Source organism: Heterodontus francisci, chromosome 1 (genome assembly GCF_036365525.1).
Source record: "Heterodontus francisci isolate sHetFra1 chromosome 1, sHetFra1.hap1, whole genome shotgun sequence".
Lineage (NCBI taxonomy): Eukaryota > Metazoa > Chordata > Chondrichthyes > Heterodontiformes > Heterodontidae > Heterodontus > Heterodontus francisci.
In genome coordinates, this window is record NC_090371.1 from 259,591,651 (window position 1) to 259,609,080 (window position 17,430).

Below are 17,430 nucleotides of genomic sequence, written 5' to 3' on the forward strand. Positions count from 1 at the left end.
TCAGCCACTCAGTTGTCATGAGCAATTCGGGATGGGCAACAAATGCTGGTCCTACCAGTGATGCCCACATCCCATGAAAGAATTTTTAAAAATCAGTTGTCTGTAAATTAGAAATGGATATTTAAAAGCTTTTAAAGCTGTGTAAACATAATTTGTTCCTAAAACTCTGCGATCTTTTGCTGATTTCGAGCAACTTGTGCCAAAATATCAGCACATTCTTGTGGAAACTCCTGTCTCAGATCTGTAGTATTGACCTTGGGCTGACACCACCACCCCGCACCGATCTACTCTTGGGCAGCCAATAACATGGGCCTCTCCTGACTTACGTTACATTTAAATTGCAGCAACGATGCCATTTTGAATGTTAATTAGGTCCCAGCATATCTTTTGCGAGAGCCTCATCATTGGCCTGATTTGGATTTTCTATAGTTTAACTGGTCGGAGTATGGGATCCTGATATTTTAACCACCGCCCCCCCCAATCCTCTCCCACCTGTCGAGGGTGGAGGCTTAAAATCTTGGAATCTAGTTTATATTTTAGAAGTTTTCAGATGCTCCACTCGAAAGCCAGATTGTCTAGTCAAAAACGAGATGGCTGACAACCCTACTTGTCGCTCTAAGATAATCCATAACAGGTTAAAGATGAGTAACTTCAGTTCAGATGAAAGATCGTCGCCCTGAAACATTAAATGTGTTTTTCTCTCCACAGATGCTGCCAGGCCTGCTGAGAATGTACAGCGTTTTCTGTTTTTGCTTCAGATTTCCAACATCTGCAGCATTTTGCTTTTGTGTTAAAGATTAATAAGTGGACCTGATTTGGCAGGACTAGTTCTACACACTGTAACGTAAGGATCAATTCCTCGATTTGATGATCCTGGCAATGAACACAGGGAATATGTTGCAGATTTTCCACCCATTCATTTTAATAGGTCGAAAGTCATGGGTTCCACCCACGAAGTGATGCTTGCAAGCACAGGACCCTGCTGGGAATGCCAGATTACCAAACTGACCACATATTATGTGGTTTGCCTTTCATTATTCACTGCATTTTCTAAGTTCCCATTAAGAAAGGAAGTGTAGTTCTTTGGGCCTTCAGTTCATTCAGCACAGGGAAAGAAAAATACTTCTTTCCCCATAGAAAGGGTCCAGATTATTCGGTCAGATTATTCAGTTCACTTTGACGAGTGCAGAAGTAAAATAAAAATCTCTGGCCTTTATAACTGGTAGGATCTAATCATCCAACATTATCAAAATTCTTATTTTACTTTTTCTTTTCTTTTTTAAGCTAGGCTACATAACATAAGCATGACAATCTCGTAAGGGAAATGGATGTGATATATTTTGCTGTGCCAGTGGATTGTTCAGTGTGTGCAATGCATTATGGGTGTGTGCTGGCAATCCTGCCTGTGAAGAGTTCCTGGTCCTGACTGTACTGGCCTGTTCGGAAAATGCCCTGAGTGGAAGACTGAATGAGACTCCTGGTGGCGGGGGGGGGGGGGGGGGATTTTATGCTCTCCTCCATGGCGGGTTTGGAGGCAGGGAGAGGATTTATTTGGGTAGGATGGTAATGGGTGGGGACCCCACCACCTTTCCACCTCCACCCCAATTAAGTCTGTGGCAGGAAGGCCCATGGATGGCCTTCCTGCCCCGCCGCCAATTGAGGACCTATGCTTGCATTAGCCCAGTGGCGGGCAGGCCTGCTGCCATGCGGGGAGCATGCCAAGCAAACCCTTGCAGGTTGCTTGCCAGCTCCAATGGATTGCAAGGAGGGGGGGGGTCCCTCATTCAAAGGCACTTAGTGCCTGATCAAGGGACCCAGCATCAGGAAAGGGGGGGTCCTCTGAGAGCCACGGCCCTGCCCTTGCTGTCAACCCCCCCTCACAACCCTCTCCCTCCATCCCCCACCCCGCGAAACCCTTCCCACCATGACTCACCTATGGCCTGGGTCCCTTGACGATTCTAGGCCACGGGTGGGTCTTTGCCTGCAGCAGCCACTGCTTCTACAGTGGCGCTGCTCAGTAAAAGAGGTACCAGCCTCTGACTGACTGGCAACTCTCAGTCGGCGGGACTTCTGTCACCGGGGTCTTTAATCCCGGGGAAGGCTCGCCGCTGCCCACTTAAGTGCCTAATTGGCACCTCGTGAGGCAGGCTCTCCCCAAAGGAGGCGGCACAGGGCTCTCGCCAGTTCTTCAGCTGGTGTCCGAGAACCCAATTGCCAACCTAAACCATCCCCCCCTCCCTCATTGGCTGTTAATGTTGCAGCACTGGCAAAGCTCTAGGAATTGGTCAGCTGCTCACCTTGGTTGGGGAATAGAATGGTGAGGGAGGTGAGCCTGAAGAAAGGAGGGATTTTAATTATTGCTAAGGAGAAAAGTAAAATAATCAACATGATGTCATGCTATCAATTAGTAGATTGTTGGTGATCCTATCCACAATAATTAAGCGATACCTTGCCTTTAACAAGGTCCTCTGTAAGAACATTTTCTGCAAGGGCTACTTTCCTTCTCCATTCTGTTTTTTCATGACTTTATCTTCTGATAGATAGTGAGAGCTCTTACCATCCTGCATATGCATACATTCCAGAATAAAAAGCAAGGGGAATTCCCATAAGGCTAACTTCTTTTGTTTTAAATGCTTGATTGAAATGTTGTGTTTCTCCTGTGGTATGTGAAAGAAAGGAAAATAACAGAATCATCAGATTAGAGAGGCTGACGCAAGCAAGTAAATTGATTAACCAGATACACAATCATTTATATTTAATCATGCCAGGTATTTTTCAAACTGATTTAAAAGCAGGACTTAAATTTATATAGCGCCTTTCATGACTTCAGAATATCCCAAAGTGGTTTACAGCCAATGAAGTGCTCTTGAAGTGTAGTCACTGTTGCAACATAGGAAATTGTGACAGCCAATTTGTGCACAGCAAGCTCCCACAAACACCCATGTGATAATGATCAGATAATCTGTTTTTGTGATGTTCATTGAAGGATAAATATTGACCAGGCCTTCAGGGATAACTCCCCTGCTCTTCTTTGAAATAATGCCACGGGATTTTTTTATGTCCACCTTGGACCCCTCAGTTTAATGTCTCATCCAAAAGACTGCACCTCTGATAGTGCAGCACTCCCTCGGTACTGCACTGAAGTGCCAGCCCAAGTTTTGTGCTCAAGTCTCTGGAGTGGGATTTAAACCCACAACCTTATGACTCAGAGGAAAGTGTGTTACCAACTGAGCCACGGCTGACACTATCACTGATTTGTCAAATTAATGGAAATAGTCCAAATTCTTAACTGACCACTGTTCTGAGTCAAAAGTTGTGGGGGTTTGACTATTGATTAAAATTAGTGTTTCAATATTTTCCTTTCCTGGAGGAAAGAAGCCAATAGATGAGGCACTGTTCCTCCTCCACATTCAAATGTATCAAAACAAGTGGCCAAAAATGAAAGATCATCACTAACAAATCCAATCGGGAATTTATTCAAAGAGTGGTTAAAATATGGAAATTGCTACCACTTGGAGTGGTTGAGGTGAATGGTATACATGCATTTAAGGCGAAGCTAGATAAACACATGAGGGAAAAGGGAATAGAAGGTTATGTTGATAGGATTAGATGAAGAGGGGTGGGTGGAGCTGGGTGGAGCATAAACACCAGTTGGACCAACTAATCTGCTTCTGTGCTCTATGTTCTATGTAAATATACTAAGTAGCATAATTATAACTGGTCAAAGAAAAACAGCAGTTATAGTCTCAAGGTGAACACTGATGTGCTGATATTGCCTTCTGCAATATGTCTGAGAATGTGGAAACTGGCCCTGTAACAAATGGCCTCAAACTAACACAGAGGAAAAACTATGCAGCGGGCCCACAGAAATGGGTGTCAGCTGTGGCTCAGTGGTACTCATTTTTGCCTCTGATAATTGTGGGTTCAAGCCCCACTCTAGAGCCTTGAGCACCAAATCCAGCTGACACTTCAGTGAAATAATAAGGCAGTGCTGCACTGTCAGAGAGTTATCTTTTAGGGGAGACTTTAAAGCACGGTCCTGTCTGCCCTCTCGGGTGGACGTAAAAGATCCCAAGACACCGTTTTGAAGAAAAGCAGAGGAATTCTACATGGTGTTCTGGCCAATATTTATCCCTCAACCAATGTGTCACTTAAACAGATTATCTGGTCATTATCACAATGCTATTTGTGGGACCTTACTGCATACAAATTGGCTGCCACCTTTCCTACAATACAACAATAACTATACTTCAAAAGCACTTCAATGGCTGTAAAGTGCTTTGGGATGTCACTATTCTGTGAAAGGTGTTAAATAAATGCAAGTCTTTCTTCATTTTTAGTATTGTGCAAAAGGCTTCACTGGTATTTGACTGACATCATGCTCCCTGGCATGTCGTAACTGACACTACCATCAAGTTGCATTATTGATAAATACCACAGGGGAGCAATGCCAATGATTTTCTAGTAACAATGTTGCTGCTTTAAAGTCTTCAAAAAATTGGTGTGGTCTCGCAGTCCACTGTGATGTCTGATACCACTGAGAAGTCTGTTTAAAATCAGGGATTTATGGCTTTGCTGTCAGAAATTCCTAATATTAATGGTCCTTTTAGTACTTTAATTTAAAAAAGTCCTGTTAAGGCAGTACGATTGTGTCACTGAAATTAAATGTGCAGTGCAGAATTTACCACAGCAATAGACACTTTACTTGAAGACTTGGTATTTTTGATAGCAAGATTAAAAATAAAATACGGAAAACTAATCAGACCTCTTCACCACAAACAAAAAAGAAACAGTAATGTTTGATAACAGTGCAGTAATATTAACAAAAGCAGCAGAGAAAGGCCATTTCTACTTTGTCATTCAGAATATTCTATTCCTCTGCTGTTCATTAGAAATGGAAAAGTGTTTTATGATTGCGTACCTTTAAATAACTGCACCATTCCAGGGAAGATGATTATTAGAATGGCAGCAAGTTTGCAGAATGTCAGAAAGATCTGTAACCGTGCAGTCCAGCTGACGCTCATGCTGTTAATGTACATTACCGCAGCTGGAAAACAAAACAGGACAAAATAAATACAGTTACCTCAGGTGACAACACACTGCACAATGCCACAATTAAGGATACCACTGACTGGCAACTGGATCGAAACCAATGCTACACAATTTTCTTCATATTATTGTCAAACTGTGGAACATAAAGGTAACAAAGCACCCGATAAATAATAAAGGATTAAAATATTGACAACATGAGAAAAGAAATCCATCTCCCAACATCATTGTCTACAAATGTTCCCATTTGGAACCTGCATGGAATCGGTGTGGAAAATGCCTATTGTGCTTGCAATTTGCCACATACCAGGTTTCCTTCATTCAGTAAGATATTGACAGGCTGGGTGTGAGAATAAGGCACGGGCTATGCATTGCCTCACAGCGAGGGAGAAAAAAAACAGAGAGTGAGTTATCCAGAGCTGTGTTGTTACACCTCTTAGTAGCTAGTCACAGATCTGTCTTAGCACAGAAACTGGTGGTAGGTCATCTGTCATCCACTGCTTTGCGAGGTAAAGAAGTGGAGAAAATGGCTTACATGGATAACATGGAAAAGACCAATAGCAGTAAAAGCAAATGGTTCATGAAGAAAGTTATTTGCTAAAGGTGCAAAGTTCCCTCAATTTAGAACCTCTCAAGACATGCCTCACAACACATTTTAAGAAATACTAAGAGCTCTTGAGCAGGATTCCTGCAGAAAGATGGCTCAAACATCTTAAACCCAATCCCTAGTACTCCTCTATGTAGTGTCCAGGGAATGTTAGTTCCCAGGCACTATGCAGAGAAATTAGAATCATAGAAAGTTTACAGCATAGAAAGAGGCCACTTGGCCCATGGTATCTGTGCAAGGTTAGGTTGGAGAAGCACAGAGAACAATTATATTGGATCTCTCGCTCCCTCCTTACATTGCCCTGAGATCTCTGGGACGTCCCCAGATAGGCAGACGTGGGCCTGCAACTACGAAAATGTGCAGGAATAGGATAGTCATAGATAAGAATCTGAAAGGGACATCTCCAGCCCTGTTATGCAAAACTGAAGAGTTATTTATTTATTTTATTTATTTATTTAGAGATACAGCACTGAAACAGGCCCTTCAGTCCACCGAGTCTGTGTCGACCAACAACCACCCATTTAAACTAACCCTACAGTAATCCCATATTCCCTATCACCTCCCTACACTAGGGGCAATTTTACAACGGCCAATTTACCTATCACCTGTAAGTCTTTTGGATGTGGGAGGAAACCGGAGCACCCGGCGAAAACCCACGCAGACACAGGGAGACCTTGAAAACTCCACACAGGCAGTACCCAGTATCGAACCCGGGTCCCTGGAGCTGTGAGGCTGTGGTGCTAACCACTGCGCCACTGTGTCGCCCAAAATTATAAAAAAGTTATAAAAATTGACTTTTCCTTTAAAAAGTGGACAATGTGCTAGAAGAAATTGTTACCAAAGGTCAAAAGACCTGGCTCTGTATATTCAAACTGTCTTACTGTCTGGTAAGAGCAAAATGATACATTCCAAGCTAAGAGGTGTCAATTATACCCATCCTGAACCCATCAAGATACATTTTTGAACTGAACAGTTTCTTCTGAAACAAAGAAGGTGTGAAGTAGCCACATCCTGGGCCATTGTGGGTCACCACAGTGAAGGAGATCTATGTCTTCCAACAGAAGCCAGATGTGGAACCATTTTGACCTAAAAGTAGCTTTCTGAGAGAGAGAGGGAGAAACCAGGACAGACATCAAGAAAGCCTGTCCAGCTGAGAACTGGGAAACCCCAGCCAAAGCCAAATAAGGTGCCCTGCTATGAGTTCTACACTTCAACTTATGTAGCAAACAGCTGAAAGTGATCTCCCATCTCTTGATTAAAGACTCAGCTACCACAGAAATCTACAAAACCCAGGCTTGCAACTTTAAAAGAGAAATTGACCTCCCAGAAGATTCAACAGGTTTACCATGAACCCCAAAAACCCACCACACTTCAAACCACTTACCCCTTTTCCTCTCTATCTATCTCTTCTTGTGTGTGTGTGTGTGTGTGTGTGTGTGTGTGTGAATGTGTGTGTGGGTGTCGTTGTGACCATTTCGGGAATGAACATTGCTCAATAAGTAGTTAATCTTCTGTTTTAAACCTACAAGAAAACCTGTCACTGTCTGTTTATTTGACAGATCAAATGCAAAGGGGTTAAACCCCTAATAACAAAAACACTTGCTGCGGTCAGCTGGGAGTTGAACAGTGGGGACCACTCACACCCCTCACCATGTGGCCGTAACAAGCCCTCTCACCTTGGTTTACACTCTCTGCAACCAAAGGGTGCACATTTAGAGGGGTGTCTGAAAACGTTTTTGCTAGGCCTTGCACCTGTAACACCTGAGATCAGAGGATGTGAGGGAGCCAGGCTGAAAGGCATCTTGCCTTCTTTTTCAGCCTCCCCAACAGCAACTGGCAGCCAAGCCTATACTTCCAGACTTGCATCTGTACCTCTGTTTCCACCTTCCATTCCAGAAGAAAGTGCTGTCAGGGAGTGGGCCAGGATTGTGATCAGGCCATGCAAATGCCAGTGCCTAGACAAAGTGGAGGTTAGGGGAGGGAAGGAAAATTTGGGCTACTGTGTACAAAAACCATCGTACTTTAACTTCAGTTTTTGGTATTAACACTGCCAACACTACACTCCTTACTACTATTGATAATGTACTTAAGTGCACGTCTGACTGTGTCCCACTATGACTAGATGTAGGAGCTTGTAATTTCATCAAGGCACCTAGTGTGATGAATTGTGGCTGGACCATGCAAAGGCCACAGGAAGCCAATTGTGCACAAGGCTCATTAAGGCCCAGAAAAACTTTAGCTTTAGGTGTCTCCTCATAATGTAACTCCAGCAATGCCTGGAAGGGATGCTGAATGGTCGGCACAAAGTAACAATCTTTTATCATCTGCCTGACAACCTTCAATCAGTATCTCAGCCCTCTGTCCCTGCGTCCATTCTTCCCCTTCTAGCCATAAAATTCTAGCAATGCTTAACAGGTAGCCAGCTGCACTTGATAGGCTGCTGACACCTGAAATTCCAGCCCTGCCCCTCCTCGCAAACCCCCACCGCCTATCATCCCCCAGCACTCCCAATGCATTGTGTGCTATGTGCTTGGACTGTCATCAAAATATTATAATGAGATGATCTCATTATGGGGTCAGCTCAGCTCAATTCATTGCTCCACAGGCACCTGAAGCAATTTAATGGTGCGAGTCATGGCAGGCAAAGGATGGGGTCAAAATTCAAATGCTGGACTAGAAAGAATCTGTTTTGTCTTCACCAGGCGACTAGTCATGTTGTAAAGGGATGATTCTTCTCAGCTTGTGATCCAGTACGGAAATGGCGTAATCATCCTCAGGAGGGCAGGTATAAGCTTAAGATAGAAAGACCTATAAAGAGAAGCTAATTGTGGATCTGATTGTTTTTTTTTAAGAGCACAGCAACACCAGCAACTGAACCCGGCAGTTTATTTTGTGTGTTTCAGAAATGTACTTGGAATGTCTGCTTCTCCTTGGGCCTTCCAAACATAACACAAGTAGAAGGACGCTTGTACAAGTTCGCAGTTTGTCTTATTTCAGTAGAGTCAGTAGAAGAAAATTCCTGAGGTGATCAAAAGCCATCTGCGATTGTGTTTTAGTATTAACAAGTAATGTCATGTACATCAAAACAATTGTACCGATCAGTTGCTGGCTGTGTGGATGAGTTTGGAATCACACTGGAGAAGTTGCTCATTCTGGACAATGATTACAGGCCTATTCATTCTGCTTTACTGGACGTCGGAGTAAGGCACTGAAAAATTTGTAGCTGATTTAAGGACAGCAGCCCGTCTCTCCCTCTTTGAAGTTTGAGTCCAGCCCAGACTTTCAAAGTAAAATGCCTCTGACTTCAAGGCTGCTACATGACATGAATGTGACCTATTTCAACCAAATTCTGAGAAGGTAGAAATTTTATTTTATTTTATTTAGAGATACGGCACTGAAACAGGCCCTTCGGCCCACCGAGTCTGTGCCAACCATCAACCACCCATTTATACTAATCCTACACTAATCCCATATTCCTACCACATCCCCACCTATCCCTATATTTCCCTACACCTACCTATACTAGGGGCAATTTATAATGGCCAATTTACCTACCAACCTGTACAGTATGGAACAATAAGTCAGCACACATTGCCACAAATTAACAGTCTTACTTAAAATGCCATGGAAACTTTCTTGAAAAGATTGCGCTAATGTATGAGTATTTGTTTGAGGTCAGGTCTAAGACAAATTATCAGGGTTTAGTTGAAATAGCTTTCTTCTGCAGCTAGCTGCTTTATAGCTGAGATTGTTTGATGCTGACAACAGTTGCTTAAGGTAGAAAAGGCTGTTACCCAGCACTGCTTTTCCTCATCTTCCTGAGCCCAAATAATTCGCTGATAGGTTGAAAAGATATTAAAATAATATAGCTATTGTAAAATATAACATCTTATCCGATGGCTACATTGATTCAAACAATGCAGATAGTAACAGAATAAAGAGTCACAACTGAGTGCCAGATGTGGTTACTTTCACTCCTTTAAAGGGTGCCATAATTTATTCACGGTGAATTATAACTCATTCAAATGTGTGAAAGAACTCCCACATATGATGCCTGGTGTTGAGTTGTCCTCTCGCCATCCCATGTAAATCAGTGAGGAAAAACATGACATACTTTGCTTTAGGGCACAAATTTCATGCCAGATTCTTGGCTATAATTTTGTTTCCTTGCTTGAAAAGCCATTCATCAAGATGACTACAAATGAACAGACTCAATAAATTTGTCCTTTCTTGTAACTACCTACATGCTGATAAATTTTTAAAAAATAAATTACATTATGTGAAAATATTGTACCGATGCTTAACACATTCGTCTGAAAGTATTTTCGTTCACCCTATTTAAAAGAAATGGGTTAATGCCTCCACTAAAACTATAGGGGACAGGAACTTCAGACAAATATTTAAGTCTTTGTTTGATGCCATCCTGTGGTGTATTTTCAAGACTATACTTTTGTAATCCTAAGAACCTTTGGAAAATATTTCAGTTTAAATGGAGAACTTGAAAACTGTTAGGTCCGAAATTGCAGAGAGATTTTGATTAGTTTTGTGTCATAACTGAACAGGAGACTGGCAGATACCCCAGGGAAATAGAATAAATCGCTGAAAATGGCCAGACTCTTTCTCTAGCATTTCGACTACTCTCCTGCCAGAGTTACAGTGGGAGACTTAGAACCCCGATAGAATTTCAGTGCCACAATTTGACATAGTAAGAGAGAGTATGAAAAATCTTCTAAAGTTCCTTGCTTCCTCCCCTGAGGGTATTGACTCTACCTGAAGTACAGTTCCACAGACTCCACAATGGAGCTTGGATAGTTTCACAAGGAAATTCAACTGACTTTCATGCTGCATTCTCTTGATGTTCATACATAACTACTTCTGAAAACACTTGATAGTGATCAATAACAGGAACTTTGGTTACGTTTCCTCACCCCATCTCCCTAGCCTGGAAATGTGGTGAAAAATATAGTTCTTTTTAATTGACAAGAGGTTTCTCATTTGATAATTCTCATCCAGAAGAAGATTCAAATATTGAGCAAAAAATGAGCGGAGCCATAATGTCCAAGTAAATTCCATATCCCTGCTGTGCCAATGTTCTGTAAGAATGAGTTGTCACTGCTAATTGCTTTACATTACCATAGAGAGGACATGCATGTTCCTGCTGATCAATATCTATGCCACATTGTATCAGTGACTCAATGACTTTACAGGTTATGGTAGTCACAAGAGTGTCACCGACACTCGTGTTGGATTTAGTGCAGTAGCTTCGGCATTAATTAACATTTCGAGGGCAATGGTCTCCAAAATTTGTTTAAGAAGCGAGGTTTTAGAGATGATCTTCAGGAGGAGAGTGAAGTGGAATAGCCGGGACATTTACAAAGAGAATCATAGAGCTTCGGGCCTAGATAGCTGAAAGCATGAGCATCAATTGTGGAGCGAAGTGAGTATGGGATATGTAAGAAGCCAAAGATGGAGGAACACAATGTTCTCTAAGGATTGCAGGGCTGAAGAACAGTTATGGAAGTAGAGAGGAACAAGGCCATGGAGGAATTTGAACATGAGGAACCTCAGCTTGGATGCCAATGTTGTGAACAGTCTGGTTCAGCCTGAGCCAATGGCTGGGAAGGGGGTGATGAAACGGTGGGGAGGGAATGGAGTTTGTGGCACTTGGCTCCACTCAGCTGGATAATGATGAAGAAACTTTGGAGCAGTGTGACATGGTCGACTGTTTCAATGACTTCAGATAAGTCAAGAAGGATGGTCACAATCACAGAAGTTATTATTTGTGACTTTGATTAAGATCACCTCAGTGCTGCTGCAGGGGTGGAAACCTGATTCAAACGTGGAGTTGCAAGAAAATGAGCATGGATTTGGGAAGCGAGAACATGTTCAAGGACTTTGACGAGGAAAGGGAGTATGGAGGCTGGTGGGGGGGGGGGGGGGGGTGGTGGTGAGCCTTGGCAGAAGCATGGCTTGGTGGTCAAAGGGAATGCCCATGCTATTATACAAAAGGCTCCAGACACAGGGCTAGATTTTGTTCTCAGCCCGACGTCGGATTTCATGGCGGGGGATGCTGGAGATTCGGAGCGGCAGCAGCTGCCATGGAGCCTGATGCCAGGATTGCCAGGCCCAATCTTCCCAGAGGCAGGGAAGCTCCGTGGCAGCCCCTCTGCCGCTCTGTGCCGGGACCCTAGTTTAAATATTTAAAATACCTCTCTGCATAAATTTAAATGTCATTCGCCGTGATCTTACCTTCAGTTCCCAATCTTGAGCTCGTTGTGCAGCACTCATGTGCCTTCACTTGCCTGTCCATGAGAAGCTGGCATCACCGAGGTGAGGAAGGGGACAACTCTGCATCCTTTAGTATATGGAGGGAGAAGGGGTCAACTCTGCATTATGTGGAACTGTTTGCAGGACTGGCAGCCTTTTAAAAATGGTGCCAGCACCTGCTCCGGCATCACATGATGCTGTGAACAGCATCGCCAATTCACCAATGCTGCCCCTGCCATATGACTGGGGGGGGGGGCAACGCCATCAATATGTTAAGTGGTCGCCCACCACGTAATCATGGTGGCGTGGGTCCCGTGCAGGGCAGCTGCCATTTTCTGCAGCCGCCACCGCTCCCGGTGGCAGGATTACAAAATCCTACAAAAGTCTTGCGCACAGCTGCTATCTGAAGGTAAACATAGAATTACATAGAATTTACACCGCAGAAAAATACCATGTGAAAGAAAGAAAGGCTTTTCCCAGGCATTGCTCTAGGATCACCTTTAGGTTGCAACTGGCTGTGCAAGGCCAGCGTGTTGGGAACTGGTAGTGCTAGTGACTTCTTTAGCAGCAATCTGCCTTTTGTGTTTCATGTTTGGTAAACCCAAAATCATACTTGCTATTAATTTGAAAGAAGACCGACGTGTATTTATATAGCATCTCTCATGAACTTAGGACACTTTGCAGCCAACAAAGCATTTCTGAAGTGTAGTCACTGTTGTAATGTAGGAAACATGGCAAATTGTGTAGAGCAAGAACGCCAAAAAAAAAATGATAATGACCAGATCATCTGATTTTGTGATGATTGTTAAGGGATAAATGTTGGCCAGGACAGGGCAACACCAATAGTGCCATGCGATCTTTTACTCCCACCTGAGAGAGTAGATGGGGGTCTCACTTTAGTGTCTCATCCAAAGACAGTACCTCTGACAGCACAGCACTCCTTCAGCACTGCAGAGGAATGTCAGACAACACTTTGTGCTCAAGTCTCTGGAGTGTGATTTAAACCCATAACTTTCGGACTCCAAGGCAAGAGTGCTATCATTGAGCCAATCAACACTTCAGCATTCTGATCCATCTGAACTCCGAGTGAATTTCAATACACATTTAAAATTCTAATACACAATGAATATTTAGTAATATTAGGAAGTTTCCAAATCGGCTGAGATGTTCTAAATTAAGTGATTACCAAATGAGCCATGATAACATAGTGGTTATGTTATTGGATTAGTAATCCAGAGGTTCAGACTAATGATCCAGAATTCAAATCCCACCACAGCAGCGGGTGTATTTAAAGTCAATTAATTAAATAACTGGAATAAAAGTGAGTTCCAGGAATGGTGACCATGCAATTATTGGATTGTTGTAAAAATCCATCTGGTCCACTAATGACATTTAGTTAATGAGATCTGCTATCCTTATCTGGTCTGACTGTGACTCCAGACCCACACAGCAACATGGTTGACTCTTAAGTTCCCTCTGAAAAGTCCCAGTAAGCCACTCGGTTGTACCAAACCACTATGACAAAGTATAATAAGAATAAAACTGGACAGATCAACAGATTGGATTTGAACACAACAAAGGCACGCCCAGAGTTAACGGGAAAGGTTAACTCTGCTCTCTCTCCACAAATGCTTCCAGACCTGCTGAGTATTTCCAGTACTTTCTGTTTTTATTTCATTCAGCACCATACCCAGGTATGTCCTGTCCCAACAGCAGCACTCCTTCAGCTGATGAATCAGCACTCCTCCATGTTGAACACCACTTGAAAGAGGCACTGAGGACAGCAAGGGCACAGTATAGACTCCAGGTGTAGGACTTCAATGTCCATCACCAAGAATGGCTGAGTAGCATCCTGCTGTCTGGAAACAGCAGGGGAGATATCCCTGGTGTTCTGGCCAATATCTTTCCCTCAGTCAACATCTCTAAAAAACTGATTATTTGGTCATGATCACTTTGCTGTTTCTGAGAGCTTGCTGTGCTTAAATTCTCTGTGTCATTTCCTATATTACAATAGTGACTACACTTCTAAAGTATTGGTTGTAAAGTGTTAGGGACATTCTGAGTCTATGAAAGGCACTATATAAACATAAATGTTACTTTTCTTTCAGACTGGGCCTGCGACAGGTAGCGAGAGAACCAACACAAGGTAAAAATCGATTTGACCTCATCCTCACCAATCTACCTGTCACAGATGCATCTGTCACTGGCAGTAGTGGGAGGGGTGACCACCACATAGTCCTTGTGGAGACAAAGTCCTGGCTTCACACTGAGGACATGCTCCATCATGTTGCATGGTACTACCAGCATGCTAAATGGGATAGATTCAGAACAGATCTATCATCCCAAAAGTGGACACCCATAAGACACTGTGGGCCATGAGCAGCTACAGAATTTTATTCCACCACAATCTGTAACCTCACGGACCAGCATATCCCTCACTCTACCATTGCCATTAAGCCAGTGGACCAAACCTGGTAAATGATGAGTGTAGAAGAGCATGCCTGGAGCAGCACCAGCCATACCTAAAAAGTGAACTTACAACACTGGACTACATTCATGTTAAACAGCAGAAACAGCATGCTATAGAGATCAGATCAAAGTCATGTCACATCCAGTCGTGAATAGTGGTGGACACTTCAACAACCATGGAGACTCCATGAACATCTCCATCCTCAACGATGGTGGAGCCCGACACATGAGAGCAAAGGACAAGGCTGAAGCACTTGCAACCATCTTCAGCCAGAAATGCCGAGTGGATGATCCATTTTGGCCTACTTCTTAGCTCCCGACCATCACAGAAGCCAGTCTTTAACTAATTTGATTAACTTCACTTGATATCAAGAAACGGCTAAGTGCACTAGATACAACAAAGGCTATGGTCCCTGACAGCATCCCAGGTGTACTCCTGAAGACATGTGCTCCAGAACTTACTGCGCCTCTAGCCAAGCTGTTTCAGTACAGCTAGAAAAAGCAGGACAAAACCAATTTAGTCAATTACCACCCCATCAGGCTCCTCTCAGTCATCAGCAAAGTGATGGAAGTTGTTGTTGATAGTACTATTAGGCAGCACTTATTCACCAATAATCTGCAGACCGATGCTCAGTTTGGGTTCTGCTAGGATCACTTAGCTCCAGACCTCATTAGAGCCTTGGCTCAAACATGGACAAAAGAGCTGAATTCCAGAGGTGAGGTGAGAGTGACTGCTGTTGACTTTGTCGCAGCATTTGACCAAATGTGACATCAAGGATCCTGAGTAAAATTGAAGTCAAAGGGAAATGGGGAAATGGAGTTATACCTAGCACAAAGGAAGATGGTTAATGTTGTTAGAGGCCAATCATCTCAGCCCCAAGACTTTGCTACAGGAATTCTTCAGGGCAGTGCCCTAGGCCCAACCATGTTCAACTCCTTCATCAATGAACTTCCCTCCATCATAATATTAGAAGAGGGGATGTTCACTGATGATTGGACAGAGTTCAGTTTCATTCGCAACTCCTGATAATATCCACATGCATCAAGACCTGGACAACATTCAGGATTAGGCTGATAAGTGGCAAGTAACATTTGCACCACACAATGCCAGGCAATGATCATCTCCAATGTGAGTGTGTCTAGTCACTGCCCCTTGTCATTTAACTGCATTGCCATTGTCAAATCCCCCACCATCAACATTCTGGAGGTTTGAACAGAAACTGGAATTGCCACATAAAAATGTGACTGTAAGAGGTCACAGGTGAGTTGAAGGGGTTGTCTTTTGAGAAAAGGTTGAGCAGGTTGGGCCTCCACTTATTAGAGTTTCGAAGAGTGAGAGGTGATCTTATTGAAACAAAAAAGATTCTGAGGGGGATTGATAGGGTAGACCCTGAAAGAATGCTTTCCTTTGTGGGGGAATCTAGAACGAGGGGGAACAGTTTAAAAATAAGGGGTCTCCCATTTAAGGTGGAGATGAGAAGGAATTTCTTCTGTCAGTGGGTCGTTAATCTTTGGTATTCTCCACTCCAGACAGCTGTGGCGGCTGGGTCATTGAATATATCAAGGCTTTCCTAGACAGATTTTTGATCTAATAGGGAATAAATGGGGGAAGACAGGAAAGTGGAGTTAAGGCCACAATCAGATCAATCAGGGAGGCGGTGGCTTGGTGGTAATATCACTGAACTAGTAACCCAGAGACCCAGGGTATTGATCTGGAGAGATGGGTTCAAATCCCACCACAGCAGAAGGTGGAATTTGAATTTAATTAATAAATCTGGAATTTAAAAAGCTAGTCTAATGGTGGCCATGAAACCATTGTCCATTGTTGTAAAAACCCATCTGGTTCACTAATGTCCTTTAGGGAAGGAAATCTGCTGTCCTTACCTGGTCTGGCCTACATGCAGCCTGACATAGTCATACTCACAGAATCATACCTTACAGACAATGTCCCAGACACTGCAATCACTATCCCTGGGAATGTCCTGTCCCACCGGCAGGACAGACCCACAGCAATGTGGTTCACTCTTAGATGCCCTCTGAAATAGCAAGCCACTCAGCTGTACCTAACCGCTACGAAGTCAATGAAAAGGAATGAAACCGGATGGACCACCTGGCATCTACCTAGGCACCGGAAACGGCAACGGCAAACCCAGCCCTGTCGACCCTGCAAAGTCCTCCTTACTAACATCTGGGGGCTTGTGCCAAAGGTGAGAGAGCTGTCCCACAGACTAGTCAAGCAACAGCCTGACATAGTCATACTCACAGAATCATACCTTACAGACAATGTCCCAGACACTGCAATCACTATCCCTGGATATGTCCTGTCCCACCGGCAGGACAGACCCAGCAGAGGTAGCGGGACAGTGGTCGACAGTAGAGAGGGAGTTGCCCTGGGAGTCCTCAACATTGACTCCGGACCCCATGAAGTTACATGGCGTCAGGTCAAACATGGGCAAGGTAATCTCCTACTGATTACCACCTACCGCCCTCCTTCAGCTGATGAGTCAGTACACCTTCATGTTGAACACCATTAGGATGAAGCACTGAGGGTGGCAAGGGCACAAAATGTACTCTGGGTGGGGAACTTCAATGTCCATCACCAAGAGTGGCTGGGTAGCACCACTACTGACCGAGCTGGCCGAGTACTAAAGGACGTAGCAGCTAGACTGGGTCTGCGGCAGGTGGTGGGGGAACCAACACGAGGGAAAAACATACTTGACCTTGTCCTCACCAATCTGCCTGCTGCAGATGCTTCTGTTCATGACTGCATTGGTAGGAGTGACCACCGCACAGTCCTTGTGGAGACGAAGTCCCACCTTCACATTGAGGATACCGTCCATCGTGTTGTGTGACACTATCACCGTGCTCAATGGGATAGATTTCGAACAAATCTAGCAAAGCAAAACTGGGCATCCATGAGGCGCTGTGGGCCATCAGCAGCAGCAGAATTTTACTCAACCACAATCTGTAACCTCATGGCCCGGCATATTCCCCACTCTACCACTACCATCTAGCCAGGAGACCAACCCTGGTTCAAT

At 43.8% G+C, this 17,430-nt stretch overlaps 1 protein-coding gene across 1 annotated transcript in view; it reads right to left on the reverse strand.

Annotated features, from left to right (window-relative positions):
• The window catches only part of LOC137375984 (cystine/glutamate transporter-like), a 225,706-nt gene that overhangs the window by 124,488 nt on the left and 83,788 nt on the right, over positions 1 to 17,430 (reverse strand). The window contains exons 4-5 of the mRNA XM_068043829.1: positions 4,922 to 5,047; positions 2,558 to 2,657 (exon numbers count right to left, since the gene is read on the reverse strand). Coding sequence (XP_067899930.1) covers positions 2,558 to 2,657; positions 4,922 to 5,047 — 226 coding nt within the window. The remainder of the gene's footprint in view (positions 1 to 2,557; positions 2,658 to 4,921; positions 5,048 to 17,430) is intronic.